Genomic DNA, 19,458 nt, shown 5'->3' on the forward strand with positions numbered 1-19,458 from the left:
GCATTGGTGTAGTATGTGTGCAGTTTGATATCCCAGTGAAGACATTAACAGCCATATTCTGCAGAAGTAACAGCTTCTGAACCACAAAAAGTGCATTGCAATAACCCAACTGCAATGCTTCCAATACATGGACCACAGTGACCAAGCTATCCTAGTCCAGAAAAAAAGAGTGCATGTCATGTACTAACCAAAGCTCTTCATTGATTCCGCACAGCTGCTAACTAATGTGCACTAAGTTAAAATAAAAATAAATTAGAGTGAGCAGCTAAGAGAAAACTGAAACATTCAGAGGAGAAGGGGTTAAATCAGTGGGTCTGCAATTCTAATGAAAGGGGTCCTAATCTGAGCTGTGATACCATTTTCCCCAAGCCATGTCCACCTGCCACACACCTGATGCCACCTAGGGCAAAACAGCTGCAAAAGAACAGCAGGAAGCCTTAAGGTGCACTCCTGTAGATGGAGTCATTGCTGCTAGTTGGCCAGTCTTTGTTATCAAGGCATTTTATTTTTATTCAAATGTTTAGACACCACACTTCCATAGGAATATAACATGGCAGTTCTACAATAGGCTAATAATTGACATCAGGTCAGGGATGTTCCTGGACTGCAGCTCCCCATCATCAGCCCTGACCGCTGGCCATGCTAGTTGGGCCTGGTGAAGTCCAGCACCATCTGGTGGGCCTCAGGCTCCCAACCCCCAGCTGAAATTCTCAAAAGAAGCATAGCTGGGGCTTTGGATTAGCCACAGCACTAGATACCCTATGCACACGAAAATGAGAAACCAGTTAAATGCCTGAAATGAAGGACAGAGTTCATTAATTAGGAAATAAGGGCACAGTGGTAGGGCAAAACACAGATAACCCTCTCCCCTCCGCCCTGGTTCCCCATCCAGGGATGACCACCCAGGAGGCAAGGTAAGGCAGTCACCTCAGGTGGCGGATCTGGCCTACAAGGAGCGCAGCAGTTGCTGCAGCCACCTCTTCTGCACCCACTGCAGGGGCAGCAAGTGGGGAGCTGTTTTGCCTGAAGCAGCAAAACTTCCCGGGCCAGCCCTGCTCCCATGCTATGACAGCAGTTCTTAAGTCTTAGAAAGGAAGCTTCATTCACGGCTTCCATCTGTTGTCAACAAAATCTGCCCTTTTCCCTTATGGGGTATCCAAGAGCCCGTATAGAGTCCCTAAGTGGGTTCCCTAGCGGTAGCAGAAAATAACAGAGGCCAACCAGAGAATATTGAGAAACAAGGCAGCTAGTAAGCCTTATCTTTATTGAACTGTTGCAACAGGGTCCTCACACACCACACACAGGATGGAGGAGCAACACACAACAATGGTGCGCAAGGCCTTATATAGTCTTTTTAAATAGCCACCTTGCAGCCCAAGACCACCCCCCAATACATCATACATATATCACAGAAGGGGCGTCTGCAAAAGAATCCTGTCTGGTAGGAAACCTGTTGATGGGTTTACCTGGATGTTAATGGGTTTACCTGGCGAGACTGGCTGTCCTTTTGTGATGATAAATACTTAATTCCTCCGTCCAGGTCACAGGCTCCCCTATTCATATCTTAAATGTGCCCTTAAGGCAGGATTTGTGAGCAAAGAGACAATGGGGAGGGGTCCCCCCCCCCATTCCCTCCCATCTTGCAGAGAAACATTTGAGATCAACAAAATGGTTTCAGGACTGTCTTCCTGTACTGTTTCAGACATGATTTATATGTGTTTGCTTGGTACATTTATTTTATATCTTAGACATTATAATTCTCATAATACATCAGTACATGTACAGACCACCAAAGCAGAGAGTTCAAGAATAGCATCCAGGGTCCGTGACAAATGAAAGCTGAGAAGATGTCCCAACAAGCAGTCACGCCTCTCCCACCAGCTTTTAAAGGCGAGATGTGGCGCGCTCCCTTGCAATACTTTGTCCCTGCAAACTAATGAATGTGGAGGTGCACACTTCCCTGAGGGACGTGGGTCTGTTCCCAACAGCAGAGGCAGCCCTGAGTTCTTAGAAGTGGGGTGGAGGTCAGCAGCTCTGGCTTCTCCTTCTCTTCCAGCTCCCCTGAGGGCTAGTCAATGGCCTCCCTCACTGCTGGGCCATCACTCAGCTTCATGGAAGGGGCAGGACAAGAAGTCATCAGGACTGCCTCCAAAGGTAAAAGGGGCGTGGTGCCTGTCCTCCCTCCAATGCCTCTCCTTGCAATTTGCACCCTCCTCGTCTTCCTCATCTGACAGCAATTGCCGCCCAGCCCTGAGGCAGGCAGCATTATGGGGCTCATGACACCACTCTGCCACAATTCCAAGAAATGCAAAAATGAAGATTTCTTGCCCACAATTGCACATCAGCTTGCGCTTTGGCGTTGAAATACCAGGTAGTAAAAATCATCACCTTAAGCCAGGGCCGTCTTACGCATATCCGGTGCCATGATGCAAAGCTCCCTCCGGTGCCCCCCCCCCCCAATTTCCCAGAGATTTTGTAGGGAGGACAGCGGTGCCAGTGGGGCTGGAGGAGGCAGGCAGCGGCTGGAGGGCGGTTCCTCTGGCGAGGAAGAGGCAGAGGCTGGAGGAGGCGCCTCCCGGCTCAGCTGGCCACTTCGTGCCATGGTGGCCACGGCAGACGGAGGCTCCGGGTGTGGCGCTGCTTCGGCGCGGCATGGCGGAGGCGGGCGAGGGCGGTGAGCTGATGCCAGGAGGCACCGCATTCAGCCTCCGCCTCTTCCCTGGCGCCCTCTAGAACTTGGCACCCTACGGCACTAGCTGCTATGACCAACAGAAATAACAGAACTAGAGCTTCAAAATACTTCTAACAGCTTTGCTGTGTTTTGTTGCACATAACACCATATTTATAACTCAGAATTAAAACTCTGCCTCCTACAAAGAGTTTTCACAATTGCGTCTTGTGGTTCTTTGGTTAAACAGCTCTTTAGTGTTGATAGCCCAACAAGAAACAGATAATTATAGGAATTCTTTTGTGGGGGGGGGGATTAGCCCTTTAAATAGCACCATCTCCCATAGGCACCTAATCCCTAATCTAGACTGCTGTCTAGAAATGCCATGAAGTGCTGTTGTGCCTGGAGGACACTATCTGTATGTGTGAATGTGTAAGACCACTTTAAAAAGTGATTTGGAGGAGGAGATCAGGCACACAAGAATAGAAATTGTAAATGGGAGTGTGAAGACTAGGAGTTAGAAATGTGTCAGAATGAAGAGGGTTTTTTATATTTACATAATTTATATTTCACACTTTCAACATAACTGTATGGGCAGCTAACAAAGTAGTTATTATTTTTATTCGTGTGGAAGCGAAGACCTGGCAATGTAGAAAAGGATGGCAGTTGTGCAAAAAAGTGAAGAGGCAGAAGAAAGCACAAAAGGGCTCGAGACAAGAGGGGTAGGAACTCCAAGCCCCAAAAGGCACACAATGGTCCTCCTCCCTACATTATTAATCAATGGCCCATAACGTTTGAGTGCCCATTAATATGCGTTACAGCATATGAAAAATGCTTGGAAAGCATCACACACAGACTATTTCAGTGTAAGAAAATGTATTCATTAAAATGAAAATTAACACACCACCATTATTATGAGGTTAAGTGCACCATGGGATTTACGCAACACCTGCAATGTAATTTACAATGCAACTGTTCCGTATTCATCAGATAAGCACTTAAATAGGTAGACCAGCAGTGGTAACATTTAACAACTCTTCTCTTCTGTCAAAATTCATCCACTGTACCCTTTGTGTTTATATTTTCTCAAAACAAAGCAGCAACATACGTTTTATAAGCATCACCCCAGAAGATCCGCAGTAAATTTACGAGAGCCACCAAAAAGGTTTAGAATATGCTATCCATTTCACCACTTGACGACACCACTTTGATTAAAGAGTAAGAGCTGTTTATGAGCAAATGATGTCTTATTTCTGAAGACAAAGGGCAAAATCCATTGAGATTTTCTTGCACAAGAACTGGTCTGAACATCATTGAAAACTGAATGGTTAGCTGTTTATTTTGTGAACTGCCCTGAAATCTTATGAAGAGCAATATATAAATTAAATAAATAAATAAATAAATAAGTAACAGGAGCTAAACTGTGTAAAAAACAAACATCCTTTTCTCTTCTTTTAACTTCAGTAACACCATATACTTCACTTTACATTTTTTACGTCATTAATGAAGTAACAGGGTAGAAACTCAAACTAAATTCAGCATCACAAGAATAAGAACAAATAGCTCAGAGTTTCTTACCGTCATGCTTGTAAGTCATTTCTTGGCAGCCAGAAAAATATAGGCATACCAGAGCACAGAGACAGAGGAAAAAAGAAAAATACAAGACGAGAAATATGTATTCCATCTTAATGATGCAGACACCCGGCACTTTGCTTATAAAAAGTAGAGCATCGTAATTAAGTCTGCAAAGCAGAAAATAGTCCCACGAGCTGTCTAAATTCCAAACACTGTAGTTCCATTACTCCATTGTAAAGTCAGACATGTTGGACAGGTTTTCTACCCATTTCACTCACCTAAGTTCCTAAGATTTAAATATCCATGGCTACCCAGTATACAAAGAGCTCCACCCTCAGTGCTGCTCCTGGAGACCGAAGCTAGCTGCCAGCAGCCTGCTACTTTCAAACTTCCCATGGCAATTAAGAGAGTGCCCAGTCAAAGCAAGCATAGCAACTGTTACCTCTTACACGTAAGCAAGGGAATGATTAGAAGGAACACTTGGGGGAAGTGACTTTGTAATGCTGGAAGTTATGATCTTAATGCAAACATGTTGCTTGGATTTCAGAAAAAAAAGCTGATTTTAATAAGCTCAGAGAAAGACTAGGTTCATTAATGAGGGAAGGAGGCCAAGATGAATGGGAGTTCTTGGAGAAAATGTTACTAAAGGCATAATCGGGGGACGGGGATGGGGACCAGTAAACAAAAAATAATAATAAAAAAATAGGAAAAATATAAAAAAGGCCAATGTGGTTGCATAAAAAGTTTAGTGGGGAGATGAATAAAAAAAGCAAGGGAGGGTGAAAGTGAGAGGTGAAAGTGAAAGTCACTAACGGTAAATACAGAAAAGTAGCCCACACCTGTAGAGATGGTATCAGGTAAGCTAAAGATCAAAGCAAACTGAGGCTGGAGAGGGTGCTGGGGGTGGGGGTGGTTGTTCATGTATACTCAGAACAAGAGAAAGGGGAAGTGGTAGTATCATTGCTTCCTAAAGGTAAAGGTACCCCTGCCCGTACGGGCCAGTCTTGACAGACTCTAGGGTTGTGCGCCCATCTCACTCAAGAGGCTGGGGGCCAGCGCTGTCCTGAGACACTTCCGGGTCACGTGGCCAGCGTGACATCGCTGCTCTGGCAAGCCAGAGCCGCACACAGAAACGCCATTTACCTTCCCGCTAGTAAGCGGTCCCTATTTATCTACTTGCACCCGGGGGTGCTTTCGAACTGCTAGGTTGGCAGGCGCTGGGACCGAGCAGCGGGAGCGCGCCCAGCCGCGGGGATTCGAACCGCCGACCTTTCGATCAGCAAGCCCTAGGTGCTGAGGCTTTAACCCACAGCGCCACCCGTGTCCCTCTATCATTGCTTCCTAAGGATTGTGAAATGTTAAGGGCCAACTATTAGATGCCGGAACTGCTCAACTCCGTTTTTTGCTTTTCTATTCTCCCAGAGGGGTAATTACATGCAATCTTGCATCGGCAGCATGAAAGTAGAAGCAGCCAGTGGAGTGGGGGTGGGCAGCCACAATGCTAGTTTCCCAGCTGGTGTGACACCTCCTCTCGCTTGGAGGGGGGGGGGAGGAGAGAGTTAGTGGGAAGGTTAGTGCAGTTACTGCACTGGTGGAACCAATCTGATGCGCACAGAACCCCTCCAAGCTTCCCAGTAAGCAGCCATGACACACTTACTGGGGAGGTTGCTTTTCAGCTCTACCCACTTCTGTAGGATGTGTCAGTACCACAGTTCCAGATTTGACAAGGAGAAAGTACCTATTTACCTTAAACAAGTTCAAGTCCTCGGGATCAGATCCATTTTAGGGTACCAAAGGGGCTTGTTCTCAGAACTGCTGTCTATTATCATGGAGAGTTACAGTGGTACCTTGGTTGCCGAACAGTCCCCCAAAATACTGCTTAATTAATAGGGGACAGCACCTTGCCATCTATTCTCTTGTTTCTCGCTCTGGTAGCCCCAAACTCCCAAAATGAGCAATATGTGTAAGCACTTGGCATGTCCATTTTGATGGCTGAAGTATATACAAAGGTAGAGCAAATACAAAATATCCTAAAGTTGGTGGAAAAGTGCTTTACTGAAGGTACCGTATTTTTCGTCCTATAGGGCGCGCCGGCCCATAGAACGCACCTCGTTTTTTTTGGGGGGGGGGAAATGAATAAAAAAAATTATCCCCCCCCCAGCCGGGCTGCCAAGCCTTGCGCACACCTGCCCGAAGCATGGGGAGCCCTCTGGAGGGCTCCCCGTGCTTCGGGCTGCAGGCTGCCGCCCGCAAGCCTTGTGAGCCTGGGGGAACTCCCGCAGGGCTTGCAAGGTTTGCGGATAGCTTCCTGAAGCCTGGAGAGCGAGAGGGGTTGGTGCGCACCGATGCCTCTCGCTCTCCAGGCTTCAGCAAAAGCCTGCATTCGCCCCATAGGACGCACACACATTTCCCCTTCATTTTTGGAGGGGGGAAAGTATGTCCTATGGGGCGAAAAATACGGTACCTAGTAACACCGACTGCAGCCTTAATGTTTATTTCCTTCATGGTTCCACAGGGAAGCACATGGCTAGGCATGCGTACAAATAAAGAGCTTTACTGACAGATTCACAGACATCCAAATCCCTCCTCACTCTCTTCAAAAGATGTCTGATGAGGCCAACTTTCTCTAACCATGGTCACAAGCTTCGGGATTCCCCATCTCCTTAGCTGCCATGACAGAGCTCCTTCTACTGGCTGAGATGTAGATTTAGTTTATTAATGTTTGAGTCATAGGCCATCACATATTACTGGCTGTGGACATGGCTGTCCTCTCATTGACTACTTTCCCCCCTTGATCAGCCACTTTCCTTGTCAAGTGGGGGACAAGCAGGCGCCGCAGGGTTCCATCCTGGGCCCATTGTTGTTCAATGTTTTTATAAAACAAAAAAAATTCCTTCCCGTATGTTTTTATAAACGACTTGAACAAAGGAATTGAGGGGGTGCTCGTCAAGGAACCAGGCAGAGGGCCTTCTCGGTAGTGGCGCCCGCCCTGTGGAACGCCCTCCCATCAGATGTCCAAGAAATAAACAACTATCTGACTTTTAGAAGACATATGAAGGCAGTCCAGTTTATATTGTTGGAAGCCACCCGGAGTGGCTGGGAAAACCCAGCCAGATGGGCGGGGTATAAATATATACTACTACTACTACTACTACTACTACTACTACTACTACTACTATTAGCAGCAGCAGCAACAGATGACACCAAACTGGGAGAGCTAGTGAATGCCACAGAAGGCAGAATCGGGATTCAAATCGGGATTCAAAATTACCTCAACAGATTGGAGAACTGGGCCCAAACTAACAAAATGGATTTCAACAGGGACAAATGTAAGATTCTACACTTAGGCAGAAAGAACAGGATGCATAAGATGGGGGACACCTGGCTTACTAGTAGAACATGTGAAAAGGACTTAGGGATCTTAGTGGACGAAAAGCTTAACATGAATCAACTGTGTGATGCAGCAGCAAAAAAAATCTACTGCTATCAACAGAAGTACAATATCCAGATCAAGGAAAGCTATAGTACCACTCTCCTCTGCCTCGGTCAGACCACACCTGAAATACTGTGTCCAATTCTGGGCACCACAATTTAAGAAGGATGTTGACAAGCTGGAACATGTGCAGAGGAGGGCGACCAAGAGGATCAAGGGTCTGGAAAGCAAGCCTTATGAGCAATAGTTGAAGGAGCTGGGCATGTTTAGCCTGGAAAAGGGGAGACTGGGAGATATGATAGCCATCTTCAAATCTCTCAAGGGCTGTCACATGGAAGATGGAGCAAGCTTGTTTTCTCCTGCTCCAGAAGGGAAGATCCGAACCAGTGGATTCAAATTACAAGAAAGGAGATTCCAACCAAACATGAGGAAGAACTTTCTGATAGTAATAGCTGTTTGACAGTGAAACAGTCTCCCTCGGGAGGTTGTGTACTCTCCTTTATTGAAGGTTTTTAAGCAGAAGTTGGATAGCCACCTGTCATGGATGCTTAGTTGAGATTCCTGCATTGCAGGGGGTTGGACTAGAACTGAGGTTCGTTCAGACTCTACAGTTCTATGATTCCTTAGAAACCAAGGATTCTCCTCCTACCACGGGGGCCAGAGGCAAAAGCGGACAGAGCAATGCTCTTTACTTTCGTACAGCAGGCTAGTTTCTACTCCAGGAATGGGAAAGCTCAGGGGTAGGGACCAAATATGGCCCTCTTTGTGTCCCTAACAAACCTAAACCTAGACAGCATCTTAAAAAGCAGAGACATCACCTTGCTGACAAAGGTCCATATAGTTAAAGCCATGGTTTTCCCAGTAGTGATGTATGGAAATGAGAGAGCTGGACCATAAAGAAGGCTGATCGCCGAAGAATTGATGCTTTTGAATTATGGTGCTGGAGGAGACTATTGAGAGTCCCATGGGCTGCAAGAAGATCAAACCTCTCCGTTCTGGAGGAAATCAGCCCTGAGTGCTCACTGGAAGGACAGATCCTGAAGCTGAGGCTCCAGTACTTTGGCCACCTCATGAGAAGAGAAGACTCCCTGGAAAAGACCCTTGGGAAAGATTGAGGGCACAAGGAGAAGGGGACGACAGAGGATGAGATGGTTGGACAGTGTTCTTGAAGCTACCAGCACCAGCCTGAGTTTGACCAAACTGCGGGAGGAAGTGGAAGACAGGAGTGCCTGGCCTGCTCTGGTCCATGGGGTCACAAAGAGTCAGACACGACTAAACGACTAAACAACAACAACAACAACAGGCGTCCCTAGCTGGCCCATGGGACTCTCCAGCCAGGCTTCCGCTCTTTCCCCAAGCCTTGCCCCTTGCCAGTGTGATAAGAATTTTAAAGTCTTAGATATTTAATAAATGTTCATAAATGTACCAACCAATCACGTACTTAGATCAGCACAGGAAGACCGACCTAAAACCATTTCTGATTCCCAAACTGACCAAATGTTTTCTCTGTAAGGTCAAAGGAAAATGGAAAAGCCTCCCCATTGTCTTTTCCTTCACAAATCCTGTCTTAAGGGTATGTCTGTCTGTGTTTGAATAGGGTGAGCCTGTGACCTGGCTCAGGAACTACGCATTGATCATTGCAAAAGACTGGCCAGGCTCCTCAGGGTATCCAATCAAGTAAGCATTAATAGGTAGCCTGCCAGACAGGAGGTAAACAACACATTTAGATTTCTGTTGTAGACTGCCCTTTCTGTGATGTCGGTATGATTTATCTGGGGGGTGGTCTTAGGTTACACCCCTTCTGTGATGTATGTATGATGTATGGAGGGGTGGTCTTGAGCACCAGGGCAGGAATTTAAAATGTCTATATAAGGGCAGGCACACTTTTGTTCTGGGTTCTCCTCCTTCTCCTGCGTGCGGGGGGAGCACCCTGTTGCAACAGTTCAATAAAGATCAGGCTTACTAGCTGCTTTGCTTCTCAATATTCTCTGGTTGGCCTCTGCTATTTTCTCCTACCAATAGGGAACCTACGTAAGGACTCTATATTGGCTCTTTGATACCCCATAAGGGAAAAAAGGGCAGATATTTGTTTACAATATCAGCTTCACACCCTCCTTGAGTGTTCCTGGCTGTTTGGAGTGTGTCCCAGAACTCAGATAATGGCTTGCCTGGATAGAGATTAGAGAAGGGCTCCTGAGTGTGCATAGAAACTAGCTTATGGTAGGAAGTTTACATCCACTGCTCAGTGGCCTTTTGCCCTCCCCGCTACTGGCATGCAGCCCCCAGGGTTGCCATACGTCCAGATTTCCCTGGACATGCCTGGGATTCCAAAGGCAAAATCACCATCTGGGTGGATTTAAATTTTGAAAAATGTCCGGGGGGCGGGGTTTGGGGCGTGTGCTGCGGGAGTGGGTGAACAGTCTGCCTATCAGTCTGGCGGGTGGCTGGCTGGCCAGCTGAGAGGACCCCGCTTCTCCCCCATGGTGAGTTAAGAGCCACATCAGGCCTCCCTCCTCCTCCCCTCGGCAGTCTCTGGGTCCAGGCCTGGCTGCAGCCCCCACAGCCCTGCCCCCGCTACTGAGCCCCCCCAAAATGTTAAAATGTGAGGACTCTTGCTCGCCGTTTTGCTCCCTCACCCAAAAACCAAACTTCTCATTAATCCAAACATTTACCGTATTTTTCGCCCTATAGGACGCATTTCCCCCCCTCCAAAAATGAAGGGGAAATGTGTGTGCATCCTATGGGGTGAATGCAGGCTTTCGCTGAAGCCTGGAGCACACTGACCCCTCTCGCTCTCCAGGCTTCAGGAAGCTATCCCCCCAGCCCCGCAAGCTCCGAGAGTGATGGCGAAGCTGCGTGCACCTTCGCCATCGCTCTCGGACTCTCCAAGCTTCGCGAAGCTCTCCGCAAACGGTGGGAGCCCGGCGCTGGGCTCCCACGGCTTGCGGAGAGTTCCCTGCATGCCGAAGCCTGTGAAGCCATAACCTCTGCTCATGTGCAGAGTACATCACACACATGATTAAACACAATTGGCCTCTTTTGCCTAAGATAGGGAGAGGATCCCCCAGGTCTGGGAACGATAGGCAAATCCACGTGACATCCATACAGGCTTAGATACAAAGCTTTCCATTTTAGAAATTCATTGAGAAACAAACTCACCCCCCCCAAAAAAAAACCCACAGTTGCATTTTACAACATTCAGAGCTGGCTGGCCCATGAGGCAAGGCAAAGCAGTCAGATCCAGGCCTTAGGAGTGTGCAACTTGCCGCCTCCTCCTCCATGCCCTCCCCACCACCGTGGTACCCCCCACTTTGTGCCCTCCCACCTGCTCCTCTCCAGCCTCCTTTTCTCTTTTTCCTGGGCCACCTCCAGATGGCAGTAGGGGGGTCTGGCAGGGAGGGGGCAGAGAAATATCCTGGCCTGACGCTGCTCACATTCAGTGCTGTAGAATTATGTTTCCGTTTCAAACAATACCTATTATTTATAAGATTTTATGAAGACTTTTCATAATACATTACAATAAAAAACAAACTAATCTAAACAAAAAGAAAAAAGAAAGAATATACAACAGTGTATGTGCTGTCACCTGTTTTCTTTTTTACTATTTCATTATGTATTGATTGATTACAAGACTTTATAGAGTTTTATCTGTACTGTAACCTGCTTTAGGACTGTTTAATACTGAAAGCGGGTAATAAATTTTATAACTAAACTAAACTGTTTCAGAAGAAGCCCGGTTGAGTTATTTGGGACAGACTTACAGATAAGCGTGCACATGTTTGCAAACTTAGCTGTGCAAAACAGAACATTAAGAAAAAGTGCCACCACCAGGCCTTCAGCAGTACTTTCCAGGTTACACTGCAGTTAAATACTTGACATCTCCATATATTAAAGTAACAAGAAGCAGCTGTGGAAAAAAAATCAGCATTTTGTAGTTTTTTAAATTAATTATTAATAATGATGGCAATTGTTGTTTTTCTTATTTTATTGCCATAATTTTAATATAGAAAAGAAGTTTGGAAAAACCGTTATCCCTTAGTCTCAATAAAAATGCCACTCACCTTTGTGGGTTTCAAATTCTGCGTCTTCTGTTTCCTGGAGCGTAACCATCGATCCCGCTCCTAGAGCAAGGAGGGTCTTTTAAATAATTTATTTAGTATATATTCAAAATACGTAACAGATAATCATGGGTGTGGAATCTAAAACTCTAACATGATGCACAGCAAAGCTAAAGATCCCTTTCCATTTCTTCTTCTGAAATACACACTTTTAAAACTAGTTGCCGCAGAGGAAAATCTGGGGGAAACACAGCGAATCGACAATGTACACAGCTGACAAGCCATGAGAAATGGAAAGAGATTTTGGATAATTTCACTTATCCGCTCCTTCTTTTATGAGATCGATTCATGAGTTATGAGAAACAGAAATGAAAACATGGAAAAGGAGATGGGCTTAAAACTGGACAAATAGATTATTTCCTTCTAATTCAGGAGTGGGGAACCTTTTCTAATCAGATTCTTATTGCTCCAGCCTTGGCAGGCCAATGTTAACAGCTAGGCAGGGCCGCTCACCTGTTAATCAACTAACCGCGCTGTGACGTCAGGTGATGCTTCCCTTTGAAGCCCTGATTGTTGGGACTCCAAAGTGAAGCACAGAATTTTCAAACGGCCCTTTGTAAACATCCACATGCAGGAATATAAATTAATATTGGGGATACTACATGCCCACTTCACTTTTTGGCTTGTAAATACAACTTTTTCTATTATTTGTGATCTTAACCCCCAAACACGTAGCCTTCTGTTATACTTTGCCAAGAATACAATGCTTTGAAAGCAGCAAACATGACTGTCTGTTGTCACAAGGCTGCTCCCCTCACTTTCCCCTGCTCCTCCTCCATGGCTGATGTGACAAGGAAGAACATGAATTTGGGTAGGGGAGGCTGTTCCAAAATACAATGCTATATTTGGATCAAGTGACCATGTGCCCTTACAAATGTCTCTCCAAGGGAATAAGAAACGAATGCCAAAGTAGAGATTAATAGTAAATATTACCATTGTCAGATCATCAATAAGATGCCGTTGTTCTATAATCTGCAATTTAAGAAATTCAACTTCTGGTTCTTCATGTGTGCTACTGAGGTCATTCAATGATGTGTGCCTCCTCATTGTTGGCTGAGCAGATAGCTTTTCTCTCTATAAAAAAATATAATTTCATTAACACAACCAAATCTCGCACTCTCACACCCTCTTTGTTGTTGTTTAGTCGTTTAGTCGTGTCCGACTCTTCGTGACCCCATGGACCAGAGCACGCCAGGCACTCCTGTCTTCCACCCTCTTTGGTTCCAGCCAAAACAATACTAGTACAAAAAGGTGGTTGGTAAACATCCTTGCCCTTTTCCAATCATGAATTTAAACATTATCGTTCAAAGAGAAAACAGTAAAACACATCTGTGAAAACATCAGCATTAGCAGTGAGACCGAATGACTTGTAATCCTAAACAAAGCAACTGCTAATAACCGGTGCTATTATCCCTTTCACACGAGACAGAAGTGTGAGTCTTGGGTGAAAGTGACCACATCGACTTGGGATTCAAGATACTGGGAAAAGATAAAGTTGAACGTGGTCATATGTGCATCCTGGACTTTGGAAAATCTGATTTCAGCAAGCTTAAGTAAATACTGGGTAGGTGATTTGTCATTTGGGGTAGGGGTCCTAAGCATCACCAGTTTTCCTTTTGTGAAATAGGTATTTTGAAGTGCCCATTAAAGTTTCTTAGATTTCCAAATGTGCCTCTAGGCCCAAGAAGATTCTGGAGCCTGAATGCAGAGGCCCAAGAAGCTTCTCAGAACTAGGGCAATGGGGTTCACGGCTCAAACCCTAGAGATGCTGAGATCTTACCTGCAAGTCCTATGAGGCCTGCTCCCATCTTTGCTGGCCTATTTCCACCTGGGCTGAAAGAGGGGAGGCCAAGACCATTTCCAGCTACGAAAGCTGCTACAGGAGGTACCAGAGACCGTCTTGACTGTGAGTCTACACAGGATGTTTAGGGATGTGTGGGCCCAAATTTAATTACTTTTGCTGTTTTTTGTTATTATGTTTTCGTGTTTTGTCATTAGATCTTATCATGAATTATACGGGATTTTTCAATTTTATTGAATATTTCTTAATGAGATGCTTTCGTTAGCAGATTATTTAGATTCTGCTGTATTTTGTAACTAGTGAATGATGTGATTTTTTCATGTGAGCCCCCACAGGCAGCATACAAATAAATGGTGAGGACAAGGGTGACGGCACCCTGAGTTGGGTAACATCCTGTAGGCTGGGGTTGAGCTGATGCCTTTCCTCTTCAAGCCCACAGCATGGTAAGCAGCTGGACACAGCAGCTGACCACCTTACCAGTTAAAAAAGGTCAGTCCAGAATGTGTTACATTTTGACTCTGCAGGCCATATGTCAGGGGTCAGCAAACTTTTTAAGCAGGGGGCCAGGCCACTGTCCCTCAGACCTTGTGGGGAGCTAGACTATATTTTTGGGGGGGAAATGAACTAATTCCTATGCCCCACAAATAACCCAGAGATGCATTTTAAATAAAAGTACACTCATGTAAAAACACGCTGATTCCTGGACCGTCCGCGGGCTGGATTTAGAAGGCGATTGGGCTGGATCTGGCCCCTGGACCTTAGTTTGCCTGCCCATGCCATATGTTATAAAGTACTACATACAGTATTTGGCTACACATTGGGTAATGGCTCATTTTGTTAATTATCCTTCTTGGATTTGCTCCCAAAGATTTGCTTCTTGGATTTGCTCCCAAAGAAAGATAAAGAACAACTGTAATTTCTGTTTTTGAGTTACCCAACACTCTTAGAATATACCTTAAAAATAGGAATTATGTCAATGTGCCAATCAAGCAGACTGAATCAAAATCTGCAGTAGGACTTTCCACCTGTAAAAATGTACTAGATAGAGTGAAAACCACTTCATGGAAAAGATTTCTGAGAAAATGGGATATAAAATTTATTAAATAAGTAAATAATATTACTGGCTATAAAAGCAAAAAGGGAGCAGAGCACTTTCTGGTCATCCTTCTCACAACTGGCAAACGAATCATCAGAATCTGTGACCTGAAGATGACGACTGCTTACCATTTCGACATTTTCCCTAGAAAGACGCTTAAGTTTTTCTTCCATCCTTTGTATACTCTGCAGCAAGCTCTCGTTCTTTTTGTTCAGCCTTCTGTTTTTTTCTACAAGTGGCTTCACCTGCACTTCCATCTCCCGAGACCGCTTCAGCTGCAAAAAAAGATGTACTTTTTTGTTTCTGTTTTTAAAGCAGACCTGTTCTGCACGGGGTTGCAAGTGGGTAGCTTGTCAACAGAGGCCCAGGTGTCCTCTGGGGCTAGGAAGGCCTTTTACCAGCCTCATCCAGTTTGAGAGCAAGTGCCATTCCTTGGACGAGGATAGCCTGGCCACTGTTGTCCATGCTTTGGCTGGACAGACATGTGCTCTTATGTGGGGCTGCCCTGAGGTCTGGTTTGAAAGCTCTAGCTGGTGTAGAATGTGCTCACGTTAGAGTTTAAAGCCCTAAACAACTCAGGTCGCAAATACCTCAAAGACTGCCTGCTTCCCTATGGATCCTCTCAGGTGCCAAGATCTGCAGAAGTGGCCCTCCTGGTAGTTCCTCCACCTTCGGACCCTCAGCGGGTGGCAGTTTGGGAGAGGACATTCAAAGCTGTGGAGCTCCCACCCCACAGAGCTGCTCTCGGCACCGTCATTATACAGCTTCCGGCAAATGCCAAAGATTCACTTCTTTGCCCTGCCCTTTGACGCTTGATGTGTATATTTTTAGGACCCAACTTAGTTCTGTAATTGTAAGTTGTTTGTTTTTAATATTGTGTTTTAATGTTGTAACCCAACCTGGGACCTTAACAACAACATCTCCCTCCCTTACTCTAAACAAAAGAAGTCCCAAATATAGCCTTTCTTCATAAGGGAGTTGCTCTGACCCCTTAATCATTTTGGCTGCCTTTTTCTGAAACTTCTCAAGCTCTATAATGTCTTTCTTGAGTTGAGGCAACCAGAGCTGGACACTATATTCCAAGTGGGGTCTTGCCATATACAGTGGTACCTCTGGATACAAACGGAATCCGTTCTGGAGCCCCGTTCGCATTCTGAAGTGAATGCAACCCGCGTCTGCGCGTGCTGCAATTTGCTGCTTCTGCGCATGACGTCATTTTGACCATCTGCGCATGCGTGAGCAGCCAAACCAGGAAGTAACGTGTTCTGTTACTTCTGGGTCGCCGCAGAGCGCAACCTGAAAGTGCTCAACCTGAAGCAACTTCAACCTGAGGTATGACTATAATAGCATTCTGACATTGGTAGCTCTCCGAGTTCTTCAATAACTGGTTGGATTAGATAAGTCTCGAGGGTCCCTTCCAACTCTACAATTCCAGGATTCTATGATTCTGAGGCGGATGCCATTTGGGCCTGGTGGTTTGCCCATTTTGTGTCTTGTCACCACTTTTACATCAGCTCCTCAGACTCCCTTTCTGAGACAGATAGCTCAGGCAGAGGGATCTGCCGTCCATCTCCCACTGTGAAGACAAACGCAAACACATTTGACTCCCTCGTCATCCAAAGGTCCACCCACTTCCCTAGCTGATCTCCTGCTTCTAACGTATTTAAATAAGTTTTGTCGTTCCTCTGTGTTTTTTTTGTAATACGCTCATCAAATTCTCTCTCTCTTTTTTTCATCCCTTATCATCTGCTAGAATTTCTTGTACCCAAGTTTCTGTTCTTTTTGCTCTCCTCAGTTGGACAAGACTTCCATTTTCTGAAAGAAGCCTTCTTGCCTCTCACAGATTCCTTGCCTTTGCTCATTCCCCCTGCTGGCCTTGGAAGTATCTTTCCTGTTCTGTGGTATTTTCTCTAGCTGAGCTTCTGATATTCTATAATCCTGAACAACTGCTAAACATTTGGGAGAGATGCGTCCCCTTTCTGCTTGCTTTTTACCCATACCCTTATTTGGGGAACTTTTCTTTTTTGTTAAAGTCAAATGTGACCTTGGCAAATGACCATTTACATTTATTTTATTTTATTTATTTATTTATTGAACTTGTTAGTTGCTTGATCTTGCTCAGGGGAGCCCAAAGCAACTTACAACCGACCAAACAGACAACAACAACACAACCCTCCCCGCACAGATACATTAAAAGGATCCTGCCCAGTTCGAAAAGATTGTTTAATCAGTCAAAGGCCTAGTTATAGAGAGACATTTTCACCTGGTGCCTAAAGATACATAATGAAGTTGAGAGAAACTGATATTTTAGTGCCGCAGCATCTATACTTTGGAACCCCCTGCCTATTGACAGGTAGGTACATTCATTGTACTGTACTCTTTTCTGCACCTGCTTAAAACATTTTTGTATAGACAAGCCTATCCAGACACACAGGTGTTGATGATGTAATTTAAATTGAATATATTTAAATGTTTTACCATATTTTTCCGTGTATAACACGCCCCCTATTTTTTGGGACTCAAAATTAAGAAAATGCACTATGCACTGTGTATAAGACGCCCCCTTATTTTAAATTTCAAAAATTTAGGGGAAAATATAGTCTTATACACGGAAAAATACGGTAAGTTGTTTTTAAATGTTTTATTGATAATTTTAATATTTCTTGTAAACCCTTTGGAGGTTTTACTACAACCAAGCAGCGTATAAATTTTGTTAAATAAAACATCAAAATTACTTACTAGTTCGTTCCTTTCATCTGCTAAAAGTGTATTTCTATCTTCCAGCTTCCGAATTACAGCGCTGAGTTCTGCTATTTTTAGCTGAAATCTCCGCACATCTCGTTCATCCATATGTTGCTCCTTGAAAATAAAAGGCTACATTGAAGCACAAAACTGGGCACAACTTCATTTTACAGAAAAGTTAAAAAGCACGTGGAATAGATGGAGGAAGGTAGTGTTTTCTCAAACAGTGGGCAGAGACCACCAGCTGGCCTCAGTCTCCTTTGAGGCTGGCCTCAGGGGCACAGACCCCCACCATCGCCCATTTCTGCCCCCGCCCCGGCCATGCTACTGCCTTTTGGCTGGACCTATGGCGACATGAGCAGCAAGTCTTCAGGCCCTGAATAAAAGTGGCAAGAAGGCAGAGGGGTTTGCGGGAAGAGACGTGATGGTGAAGGGCCAGAGTGTGCACTCAAATAAATTAGAGTAATTAAAAAAAAATAGTACTGTAATTAATAGGGAACAAAAAGGAAGGGGAGAAGAGAAGAAAGCTGCTGTAGGAAGAAGCAGTAAAATGTCAGATATGATAAAACTGCAAGGCTGTGATCAGGCTGCAATTTGTGTGGCTGCTGGACAGAAGAGCACGTGGGCAGCTCAGGCAGGCAGGCAGGCGAGTAAGCAGTTCAGGAGACCCATGGAGGAACAGCCAGGGGCAGCTTCCAAGCAGCCATCTTGCTCCATTTTCCCTGTGCACCCGAGGCCACCATTTTGTCTGCATCCACATTGGCGGGTGAAGGGGAGAGAAGCAACAAAAGAGCAAGATGTTTGCTGGGGAAGTGACCGGGCGTGTTGTCCCTGTTCCTTTGTGGCTCGCCTGGGCCATGGTTTAGCAGAGCTATACAGGGAAGGGGCAGGGTTGACTGAGCAGGCAGACGAGTGAGCAGACAAGACCGGTGAGGGGGCAAGAAGGAGAACAATAGGTCCGGTGCTAGTCTTTGTGTACTCTCTTCTGGGGCTATGACTATACAGATGCTGGGTTTGCTCTCTGTCCTGAAATCAAAGTTTTGGGGATCACAGCTTGTGTGTCTGAAGTGAGCTAAACCACAAGCCAGGGTTTGAACAACACATTAAGCCAAATCACAGCTTACCAAAAGCATAGAAGGATTACAACCAGAGGAGCAAAAAGGTAATCTCCTCTCTTAGAGCCCCCACATTTGCTTGTTTGCACAAAGACATGATTTGGCTTGGCTTTGCAAACAAGGGCACTGTCTCAGCTTAAGCCTGCAGTCCCCTCACCACCACCACCAATAAAATGGACTATGCACAATGTACTTCTGAACTATTCTTTCTAGCAGTAAAGTTCTCTGAAGGATGGAAGCAAAGCTTAATGTTCCATTTTCAAAGTATAATTTAATTTATTTGTATTTTGAAGGTGATAACTCATCCCCCCACTCTGAAAGGAGTTGATTACAATCTATTAGCAGGGAATCACCATTTAACATTCATATGCATGTAAAAAAAGAGTTAGATTTCTTACCGAGTTTCCTACGAGTTCCATCATATCTCCCACAGAGGGAGGAAGCTCTTTCTTTGGGCTGGAATGGAACCGCTCTGCCTCTTTGACTTGAACAAGTTGTTCATCCAGGGCTTCTTTCTGGAGCAGCAACTTTTGTGTATGGCCTGCCTGGACACCAAGATCTTTCTCCAAAGCCAAAATCACTCTCTCTTTGCCTCGTATCTCATCCATCTTGAAGAGTTAGAAAGCAACACAATGTGAATTTCTCCAAATACTTCCCATTAAACCGAATGTTATTTTGCCTTACCAACACTTTATGTTAGCCAAATCATGCCAAAGGATAAGTAGTATAGTGGTACCTTGGGATGCGAACGGGATCCGTTCCGGAGCTCTGTTCACATCCTGAAGCGAACGTAACAAGCGATGGCGCGTCTGCGTGTGCGCGGGTCATGTTTTGCCGCTTCCGCACATGTGTGTGACGTCATTTTGAGCGTCTGCAATTGTGCGAGCGGCGAAACCCAGAAGTAACGTGC

The 19,458-nt window shown here is 45.3% G+C and overlaps 2 protein-coding genes across 10 annotated transcripts in view; both read right to left on the reverse strand.

Annotated features, from left to right (window-relative positions):
- Positions 1-19,458, reverse strand: part of JAKMIP1 (janus kinase and microtubule interacting protein 1) — an 85,609-nt gene that overhangs the window by 41,826 nt on the left and 24,325 nt on the right. For all 9 annotated transcript variants that reach the window (XR_013394289.1, XM_077934483.1, XM_077934482.1 and 6 more), the window contains exons 4-8: positions 18,947-19,156; positions 17,431-17,550; positions 14,820-14,966; positions 12,728-12,868; positions 11,738-11,797 (exon numbers count right to left, since the gene is read on the reverse strand). Coding sequence is in view for 8 of the 9 variants with exons in the window: in XM_077934483.1 (XP_077790609.1) it covers positions 11,738-11,797; positions 12,728-12,868; positions 14,820-14,966; positions 17,431-17,550; positions 18,947-19,156 (678 nt within the window). In the remaining variant the exon portion in view is untranslated. The remainder of the gene's footprint in view (positions 1-11,737; positions 11,798-12,727; positions 12,869-14,819; positions 14,967-17,430; positions 17,551-18,946; positions 19,157-19,458) is intronic.
- Positions 4,104-4,894, reverse strand: LOC144328909 (uncharacterized). Its single transcript, XM_077934484.1, has one exon. It carries the CDS (start codon positions 4,350-4,352, stop codon positions 4,233-4,235), a length of 120 nt encoding a protein of 39 aa, XP_077790610.1. The 5' UTR covers positions 4,353-4,894; the 3' UTR covers positions 4,104-4,232.

The sequence above is a fragment of the Podarcis muralis genome, chromosome 9, assembly GCF_964188315.1.
Source record: "Podarcis muralis chromosome 9, rPodMur119.hap1.1, whole genome shotgun sequence".
In the NCBI taxonomy this organism is placed as follows: domain Eukaryota; kingdom Metazoa; phylum Chordata; class Lepidosauria; order Squamata; family Lacertidae; genus Podarcis; species Podarcis muralis.

Bases quoted from the DNA above. Each gene is read 5' to 3' on its own strand.
- LOC144328909 (XM_077934484.1), bottom strand. From the start codon at position 4,352: ATGGAATACATATTTCTCGTCTTGTATTTTTCTTTTTTCCTCTGTCTC.